Source organism: Passer montanus, unplaced genomic scaffold (genome assembly GCF_014805655.1).
Source record: "Passer montanus isolate IOZ18808 unplaced genomic scaffold, ASM1480565v1 scaffold57, whole genome shotgun sequence".
NCBI classification, from domain to species: domain Eukaryota; kingdom Metazoa; phylum Chordata; class Aves; order Passeriformes; family Passeridae; genus Passer; species Passer montanus.
In genome coordinates, this window is record NW_024370705.1 from 282,734 (window position 1) to 292,631 (window position 9,898).

Below are 9,898 nucleotides of genomic sequence, written 5' to 3' on the forward strand. Positions count from 1 at the left end.
TCCTGCCCCATGGCCCATAAAGCCCTTCCCAGTTCCTGGAGCCCCAGCACTGGCCACTCCAGCACTGACCCACACACCTCCCTGCAGCTCTGGAAACAGATTGATTTCCTGCAGCCTGACTACATCATTGCCATGGCTCTCAGAAAATAGAGGACTTTATTTATATTTTTAAGCTAATTTGGAGAAGGATACTGCCCTGCAAAACAGGTGTATGGTCAGTCACAGGGAAGCAGCAAGTAGCTGCTTCTGGAGCTCCATGAAACAGGGTTCTGGGAGCTGCACATGAGAATGGTTTCATTTTACATCTGTTTGGAATTGAGGGTATGGATGGGGCAGCCAGTGTTTTCTCTTACAATTACAGGCTGCCATCTTAAAGCCTGCTGAATATTTGTTTGGATTTTTTTTTCTCTGCTGATACAATTTTCAGGAACAAATTCCTGTAGAAGGGCTGTCTGGGTGCCAGTGGCTGCTGCCATCCCCCTTTTCTTCTGTGTAGATTAAGGAGTAGTCAATTAAAAATCAATTAATACATGTTCTGTACAGAGCATGTTACTGCTGTAGGATAGTGTATGACACATGAACCAATCAATTTTGTAATCCTATTTTTAACAAAACCCACAAGTGTGCTTGGGAGGCTCCACTGGCCTTCCAGGTGCCAGAGAATTATACTCCAATCCTTTAATACCCTGTGGCTGCATCCCCGGCACCTCCTGCTATGCTGGGGAGGACCCCGTGCTTTGTGTGCCACAGCCTAACAGGGATTTCTGTGCATTTTTAGAAATGAATGTTTTTAAATAGAATAAATGTCAATGGTTACAAGGCTCATTCAATAACTCTTTGGTCTTTTGCAGCTTAAAATGCTGATTGAGACCTCTGCCAGGAGAGCTGAGAGATGTGACTGTCATTGACTTTCCTCCACAGGGGAACATAAAAGTCATCCTCAGCCCATCCCTCTCTGTGAGGAATTTCCTGCCCCTCCCCAGTTCTGTGCTGGGCTCCCTCCTCCTGTGTCCCTGTGGATCTTTTTACTTGCCTTTGTCCTGCTGACAATGGCTTTATTACCAAGATTAAAGCTGAGCCACTAAGGAGGGTTCAGCCTGTGCCTCCCTGGGTGCCTGTTGAACACTTGCTTTTTAATGAAAAAAGACTCTGTTATCTCAGGAATGACATTTCCCTAGAGAACAACAGTGTGGGGATGGGGGTGACTGTGGGTTATAAATAATTCCTATTAATTGCACAAGTTCTCACATCCTTTGGCTCCTAACCTTGGGCAGCTTTAGTAACCCTGCCCTGGTGCTGACTCAGCACTTTCCTCACTGCTCACAGTGCTCAGTCCTATCTGGGTCAATATCAGGGTATTTCTGTGCTATAAGGCTCAAGTCCCAGCCTACCCAGCCCCGTGGGGTCCCAGTTTCTCTGGGTCTGGCTGGAGCTTTTCCTGTGACTGGAACCCCGGTGGCAGCAGGGTGGCAGTGGGCACCCTCCCTTTCCCCACTTTCTGGGGGGCTGTCCTGAGCGTTTCCCACCTTGACTCCTGGGGACACAGAGATCACAACCAGTCAGAGCCATCACAGAAACAGTGTTTATGAGGATGACCAAATCAGCCCGTTGCTCACAAGCCACGACACAGGGTTCCAAGCGGGGCCACAGCGCCGGCGGCAGCAGCGCGGGGACAAGGTGGGACACGGAGCAGTGCTGGCAGACAGAGGGGTTCACCGGAGCCAGCGTATCCCACTGAGGGTCCCCACAGCCTCTCTAGGGTCCCCCAGTGACTGGCCAGCAAGAAGTAATGGAACAGCTTGCCCACAGTCCCCAGCTCCTCGCAGCATGCAGAGGATGAGGATGGAGCAGAGTGTCCATGCTGAAAGGCCTGTCAAGTTGGCAGCCTCACACTTGACTGACCATAGGCTCATGGGCAAAACAGCCAGGGGTGGCTGCAGCACTGCTGCTGGGGACCCCCCATGACACCCTTGCAGCTGGGGTGACCCCAAAGCATGGGCATGATTGCTGGGGAGGGAGCAATATTGAAAAAGCCTCCCTGAGCCTGTCCCATGCCCCAGAGAGCCTGGAAGGGGTGTCACGGAGGGTTGAGTCCCCAGGGTGGGGCAGGTGGTGCTGCTGGGGTGCAGGAGAAGTAGGGAGCTGGCTCCAGGCAGAGCAGCCCAGGGACGCCACTGAGGACCTCCAGGGGCAAGTCAATGTACTTGGGGTCCTAAGGACCCATACCCTGCTCAGGACTGGGGCAAGAGTCTGGCCATGGCATTACTTTCCTGGCATGGCCACCAGTCCACCTCTCAGTCAATTCCAGTGACTGGGAAGATGCAGCTGGGCTTTTGCTGTGCCAGCCTCCATGGGCTTTCCTGAGGCACCTTCCCAGCCACCCACTCTGGCCATATTCCTTCTCCATGTCATGTCTCCAGCTGCCCCTCAGCTCCCTCAGCCCCAGCCTTTGAGGAGAGCAGCCCTGGGCATAGGGATGGCAGGGGTGCCTGTGGGGATGTATGGTTGGCCCATGCCTCCTTCCAGAGGGGATTCTGCAGGAGGCAGCGGGGCTGCAGTCAGGATGAGTCAGGATGGGCAGCACTGGGCTGCCTCTCCTGGTCCCTAGGGAACCTCTGCATGCCCAGCTGCATGGATGTGCTGGCAGACAGGAGATGTACTGCACAGTGCCAGGGTGTGCTCGGGGAGAGGTGAACAAGGACACAGCTCCTCATAAGCAGGGCAGGCACTGGGCTGAGACCCAGCTCTCGAGTGCAGGGGATGGGCAGGGAGGCAGCTGGCCCCTCCACACTCTGTCAGAAGCCTGTGGGGAAGGGTGAGCATCCTCATCCTCTCCAGGTGGAGCCCCACACCCAGGGCAGCCCCACTGGCTCTGCTGTCAGAGGGACCAGGAGGAGGGGGGTGGGTCTCTCGCCTCACTGCGGGAGGAGATTCCGACGCTCCCATCTCCGGGTGCCCCCGTTGCCAGGGGTGTCATCTCTTGCAGTCATCGGTGTCGGTGTCTGGCAGCCCGGCGGCAGGCTGGGAGCTGGGCTGGACTGCTTGCACCCTCTCCTCCAGACTGCCACCCGGGAACACCACGTAGCGGGCGCTGACACGCTGGGGTCGTGGCTCCCGCAGGTTCTCCTTGCTGTGCCAGATGCCATAGCCAAAGTAGACAAGCAAGCCTGCAGCAGGGACAGAGACAGCAGGGGCTGCAGCACAGCCTGGCTGCTGGCACCGTCATGGCTGGCACCACAGTGGAACGCGGCACAGATGTGGCCAGTAACCCAGCAGAGCAAAAAGCTAAAGCACCACGGGGGCTTAACTGAGCTGCACACAGGAGGAAAAGTGTCCTGCCCAAGGTTATAAGCATGTTAAGAGCAAGGGGAGCACCCTCAGTCCCTGGGAAAGGGAAGGACATCCTGAGCCCCAGGAAGCTGCCTCAGGAGCAGGGGGGTGGTTCTGGCTCAGGACTTTAAAGAGGATCTGAACTTTTAACAGGAACAGCTGTAACACTCTGGGAAACAGAGAGGCTCAGGAGATGCTGGGAGACCTCGCCTTGCGTGTCCATAGGGGAACTGGAGGCAGAAAGGGGCAGGATACACTTTACAGACTCATAAATGGGGGAGAGGAACTGCCAAAGCAGCTGGAGAGTGCCAAGACAAACCCTGTTCCCCCTCCCCTGAGCAGCCATGGGAGCACTCACCCAAGAGGAGCCAGACGGCGAAGCGGAGCCACGTCATGTAACTGAGCTTCAGCATCAGGTAGATGTTGAGGATGATGCTCAGCGCTGGGGAGAGGGGTACCAGGGGGATCTGCAAGAGAAAAGGAGTTGGCAGGGGTGAGACCTGCAGGACCACATTCTCAATCTTTAAAATCATAGGGACAAAAGACAGCACTGGCAAATGCGTGGGACAAAGGGACTGTCACCTTGGGATTTCTAGAAGTGGCACTTTTTAAAGAAAAAGGAACAATGGAGCCAGGAGCTGGGAGCCAGGCTGGCAGGTGGGCACAGGCATCATCATGAGGACCGAACAAGCTCCTGGAATGATCCTGAGCCAACGTGGTCCTTGCTAGAGGAGCCAGGGCAGGGGCATGGCAGGGAAGTGGTATCACCACTGGTGTTATGAAGCTGCACTGACTACATCAGGGATCAGGTGGGCTGAAAACAGGAGAGGGGAAGCACAAGAGGCATAGAAGTGGTTTGGAGGCTGAAAATGGGCTCCACCACACAGCTGAAGGGCAGCCAAAGTAAGGAGCTGAGGCAGCAGAGGAATTGTGGGGATGCAGAGAAGGGAGCCCAAGATGGACAGAAGCAATCCCTGGGATCCATCCCATGGGATGGACACAGAACTGCTGGGGATGTCCCCTCCTGGGAACCAGTGGCCACAGAGTAACAGCAGAGGCACCAACACTCCCCACACACAGTGTCCACAAACACCCTTTTCCTCCTCTCCTCCCTCCTCCTCCTTCAGCAGCTGTGGTGCTTTCAACCAAGTGCTGTGCCTGGGAGCCCTGCAGGTCCATCAGAACTACTCCCACCTCCCTTTCCCCTGCAGAGGGATTTCCTGCCTGGGCCCTGGGCATACCTGGAAGGTCTGGGTGCTGTGCTGCTGCTCGTGTGCCCAGATGAGGAGGAGGCTGAGCAGGAAGCCCAGACTGAAGAGGACCAGCAGCAGGGAGTAGCTCCAGGTGGGCAGGTGGAGGTGGGTGTTGCCAAACACTAAGATGGAGCAGAGGCAGATGGCAGACACCATCAAGGTCACCACAGCCACCGTGACTACCTCACCCGGGTAGAAGTCGCTGAGGAACTCCAGGTAGGGCTCAAAGGCTGCCTTCAGCTGCCCTGGCTCCCGCTGCTCTTTGCTCTTGTCCCTGTCCACCAGCTGCAGCTTGTCGGAGAAGGACTCATACTCCTTCAGCTCGCCCCTGGATGGGCCCTCATGGGGCTCAGGGTTGGGCTGGCCACTGGCCGCCGGTGCAGGGACATCCCCCTTCTGCTGCTGGAAGCGTAGGACGATGATGCTGGCGGCCACAAAGGTGTAGGCCAGCAGGGTGCCGATGGACAGGAACTGCACCAGGGCCTCCAGGTCAAAGACGAGGGCTAGCAGGGCCATAAGCAGCCCGAAGACCACGATGCCAACCACGGGCACCTGTGTGCGGGGGTGCACTCGGGAGAAGACCTGAAAGAAGAGCCCATCCTCGGCCATGGCGTAGACGATGCGTGGCAGGGAGAAGAGGTTGCTCAGTAGAACTGTGTTCATTGCTGAAGGACAGGTAGAAGAAGGAAGACCCCATCAGACCCAAACCCAAACTGGAGATTATTCCCAGCCCCCAAGGCAGGAGAGTGGGCAGCTCCCTCCCACCACTGCCTGTACTCACCACAGATGGAGCCAGCAGCCACCAGAAACCCTGCCCAGGCGTAGCCCCTCCTGTAGAATGCATCAGCCAGGGCAGAGTCAGGATCCAGCGTGTGCCAGGGCACCATCAGCGTCAGCACAACTGACACCAGGATATAGGCACCAGTGGCCAGCCCCAAGGAGAAAGCAATGGCCCTGGGGACAGCTCTCTGCGGGTTCCTGGCCTCTTCGCTGGAGGCTGCGATGACATCAAAGCCCACAAAGGCGTAGAAGCAGGTGGCTGTGCCAGCCATGATGCCTGACAGCCCATATGGGGCAAAGCCACCCTCCTGCGTGCTCCAGTTCTTGGGCTGTGCGAGAACAAAGCCCATAATGAGGATGAAGAGGATGACGCCCATGCTGATGGCTGAGAAGACGTGGTTGAGCCAGGAGGATACTTTGGCCCCAAAGGAGATGAAGGCAGTAGCTACCAGCAGGATGGCAGCAGCCAGGAAGTCTGGATAGCGGGCCAGGAATGGCACCTGCCAGGCACCCACATGGGTCTCGGTGAAGTTCTTGATCTTGTGGTTAAAGATGGAGTCCAGATAGCCACTCCAGGCCCTGGCCACTGCAGCCCCCCCGATCATGTACTCCAGCAGCACGTTCCAGCCGATGAGGAAAGCCCAGATTTCACCCACAGACACATAGGTGAACATGTAGGCAGAGCCTGTCTTGGGCACGCGGGCTCCAAACTCAGCGTAGCAGAGAGCAGCCAGGAGTGAGGCAAAGCCGGCGATGACGAAGGAGACGATGACGGCGGGGCCGGCGATCTCCTTGGCCACAGTGCCTGTGAGGACGTACAGCCCGGAGCCCACCATGCCCCCGATGCCCAGCAGCGTCAAGTCAATGGTGGAAAGGCATCTGTTAAAGGATGTCTCCATCATGTCGTCCTCCAGGGTCTTCACCCGGTTGAGCTTCTGGCAGAAGCGGGTCAGGTCGGTGGAGCGGGGCAGCCATCTTGCCATCGTGGAGGCAGCGGGCCCTGCCCTCAGCAGAGTGAGGCGTCCTCGGCAGTGAGGTCCTGCCTGGCAACCTGGTAGAGAGGCAGGAAGGGGTGAACATTCCCTTGGTACTGAGGTATCAAGTGCTGGGGACAGGGTGCAAAAGCCATGAGGGCACATTCCAGGTGTCTCTGGCTCCTCAGCCAGCATAGAGCTCAGCACAGGGGTGGCATAGGACAGGGACATGTGTCAGTCTGCCAGGTGGCAGGCAAACCACAGCACTCGCAGGGCAGCATCTCCCCATTAAAGCCCAAACCAGTCTGCTCTGGCCCTGATGAAGGTTTCCTTGCTGCCTCCTCTCCACCTTATTCAACATCTACTTGAACTTCACCCTGCTGTGCCAGGACCCCACCACGGGGACATGCAGCCTCTCCCTGCTCCCAGAATCCTGCTGCTTCCCCAGAGGCTGTGGTAGAAGTCCAGGGCAGCTCCCATGGGAGTCCCCAGAGAGACCAAGAAACAGCCAGTGCCAGGGACCAGCCACACTGGCAGCTGCCATCATGACAGTGGGAGGACACAGTGCTAGGGACATTCAGGTGCTGCTTCCCAGCTGCTCCATGGGGTGATTGGTGACTTTGGGGACGCTCTCTGCTCCCAGTTGCCCTCCTTCCTGTCCCAGAAGCCCCACACCTACATAAAAAAAAACGTCCTGCTCGGAGGGCTAGTGCAGCCACACTCCAGGGTCCACATCTCAGAGGCCAAAAGGTCACGGAAAGCCTACGAGATGATGGAATGACAGGGCCGATGATGGCCCGTGAGGACAACGTGCACAATCCCTGCTGGTTGAGACTGCCACCCCTGCACATCCAGGTCCCCGCGACCGGAGGCGCTGGCAGTACCGGGGTCCCCAATCCCAACAAACGCAACAGGCGCAGCTGGGAGGATGCTCGGTGCCCACTGGACACGGAGCATCCCGGCAGTTCGGGGGGTGGCCAAGGGTGGGGACCCCCAGACCGAGGAGGGTGTGGGGGGGTTCCGGATTAATCCTGGGCGGCGAGAGGCGATAGAGCCCCTGCTCAGCCCCGCCACGATGCCGGTTCCGGGCGCCGCCGAGCCCCGGCCCCGATCCCGGCCGCGCTCCCCCAGGACGCTCCCCACAGCGCCGATCCCAGCCCGGCTCCCGGTCCCAGCGGTTGTCGCTCACCTGCGAGGGTGGCCGGCAGCCCCGCAGCGGCCCCGGCCTCACCTGCTCCGCGCCGCCGCCGCCGCCCGGCTCCGCCTCCGGGGCCCGGCGGAAGGGCGGGGGCCGGGCGGGGCCGGGCGGGCCCCCGGCGCATCCCCGCGGTGTCTGCCGGAGCGGGGAGCAGGGGCAGGGGATACCGGGGCTGCGCCTGCAGCCCCTGGACAGAGCAGGCACAGGGGCGTCCCCACGACCCCAGGGTGGGGAGCCCCCGGGAGTGTGTGCCCGGCTGGAGCCGCACAGAAACGGGATACAGGGTAGTCGTGGAGATATTCCGAAGGCTGCAGTCTGGGGTGGTCCGGAGACACGCTGGGAGAGCTGAGGGTGTTCAGCCTGGAGAAGGCTCCAGGAAGATGTTAGAACCCTTTCCCATGCCTAAAGGGGTTCAAAAAGAGCTGGAGAGGGACTTGGGACAAGGACCTGGAGTGACAGGGGGGAATGGCTTCCTGCTCACAAACGGCAGGATTACATGGGTTATTAGGAAGGAATTCTTGGCTGAGGGTGGGCAGGCCCTGGCACAGGGTGCCCAAAGCAGCTGTGGTTGTCCCTGGATCTCTGGAAGTGCCCGAGGCCAGGATGCACAGGGCTTGAAGCAACCTGTGATGGTGGAAGGTGTTCGTGCTCATGAGCTTCTAACCAAGGTCTGTTCTAACCCAAACTACTCTGTGACTCTAATGGAGCAGTTATCCCAAATCCCATCCACTGAATGCAGTTCTGGCTGGAGCAGGGGGCTGAGATCTTGCTCCTCTGCCTCTACTCACTCTGCTCTGGAGCAGCTACCTGAAGGGCAGGCACATCCTCTGTGTTCAGGTGTTTGTCATGAAGAAACTGAGGTGTGGAGAAAGCTGTGGGAGGGGGAGCTCCTGAACAGGCCCCTCCAGTTCACAGTTCTGCCTGGCCAGGAGCACAAATCCTGAGCAAAACCTGTGGTACTTCCACCTGGCTCCGCAGGGCAGTGAAGGGGAATCACCTCTATCCATCTCTAAGTCAGTGTTTCTTTTCCAGAAGTGCTTCACCTCCTCTTGAACCACTACAAACCTTCTCCCTCTCCAGCCCCCTGGGATAGGAGTTTCCCAAGCAGTCACCCATCCCACCCAAACCTGCCTGTTACAGGTACCCTGTAATGCTACTACTTTTGTATTTCTAGAGAGTGAAGTCCCTCTCCATGTCGCCCATAGTTTTAACTCCACCCTGGCCCCTCTTGTGCCCTTTGTCAAAGATAAAGGAGGCCAGCTCAGCTGGAAGGTATTCCAGATCCCTGGTGTCCCCAGGGCCTTTGCAGAGCTTGTTCCATCCCTACCATGCCTTTGTCAGGTTGAAGGAATTTGCATTTAGGTGTTTCACAGCAGCAACATGTTTTTCATTTTCTTCTCTGATCCCCTTCTCATGTCTCATTTAATTTTCTGATGGCTCCTGGGCACTTAAACTGACATTTTCATGGACCCACCAGTCACCACCCCAAATGTCACCCTCAAGTTGCACCCACAACTCAGAGCCCACACTGCAACTCTTGAGGGCTCCCACCTGAACACACATGCCTTTATCCACACTGGATCAAGCTCCTTATATGGAGGAGACCTTGCTCTTCTCCTCAACAGCCCAAAATATAGGAAAAGGAAGGAATAAACAGGACTTGTCCCTTCCTGCCACCCATTACTCACCTTCCACCAGCTCCTAGGTGAAGATGGGGCTGGCATGGAGCCATAGCTCTCATGTTAGTCACCTTGCACCTGAACAGGGAACTTGATCCTGGGGTTGCAACTCCTCTCCATGTCATTTCTGGCATACATGGAGCTCTGGGCAGGCACCTTTGGTCCAGGTCTGTGGATGCCTGAAGCCAAACACATGTTCCTGGAACACCAGTTGGGAGTTTGGGAGCTGCACAGCTGAACCAAGGAGATGAGACAGCCAAAACCCAGCAATTTCCAGCCTCCTCGGGATGCTCTCACCAGGTCTGCCCTGTGTTACTGGCAGTACCACAACTGCAGTGGCTGGGGCACAGCAATGCTGTGGGATGGTGTCACCCTCTGGTGACACAAGGACACTTGCTTAGAAAAATATCAGCATCCTCCACATTGTACTGTCCAGCTTCAGGGGCTGAGCAAGTGTTCCTCTGCTGAAATCCTGCTGATCTGATCACAAGCCATCCCAGGGGCTTTGCTCCCTTAGGATAACCTTTCCCACCAGCTACCCATGCGTAACCCCCCTGCAGCTCTCCACCCCGGCCTTTCTGAAACCCAACCTGACCACAGGCATGGAAAATTTCAGCTTGGATGCAATCAGCTGCCTGGCAGAGCCATCTGCAAACAGATGGCAGAAGCAGGAAGCCTGAGAGC

The 9,898-nt window shown here is 57.3% G+C and overlaps 1 protein-coding gene across 1 annotated transcript; it reads right to left on the reverse strand.

The window, feature by feature from the left end:
* SLC7A4 (solute carrier family 7 member 4) lies at positions 1 to 7,593 on the reverse strand. Its single transcript, XM_039726142.1, has 5 exons — positions 7,527 to 7,593; positions 5,365 to 6,414; positions 4,572 to 5,248; positions 3,689 to 3,797; positions 1 to 3,167 (listed from the first exon to the last, which is right to left on the reverse strand). Exons 2-5 carry the CDS (start codon positions 6,344 to 6,346, stop codon positions 2,974 to 2,976), a joined length of 1,962 nt encoding a protein of 653 aa, XP_039582076.1. The 5' UTR covers positions 6,347 to 6,414; positions 7,527 to 7,593; the 3' UTR covers positions 1 to 2,973.
* Between the last annotated feature and the right edge of the window lie 2,305 nt (positions 7,594 to 9,898).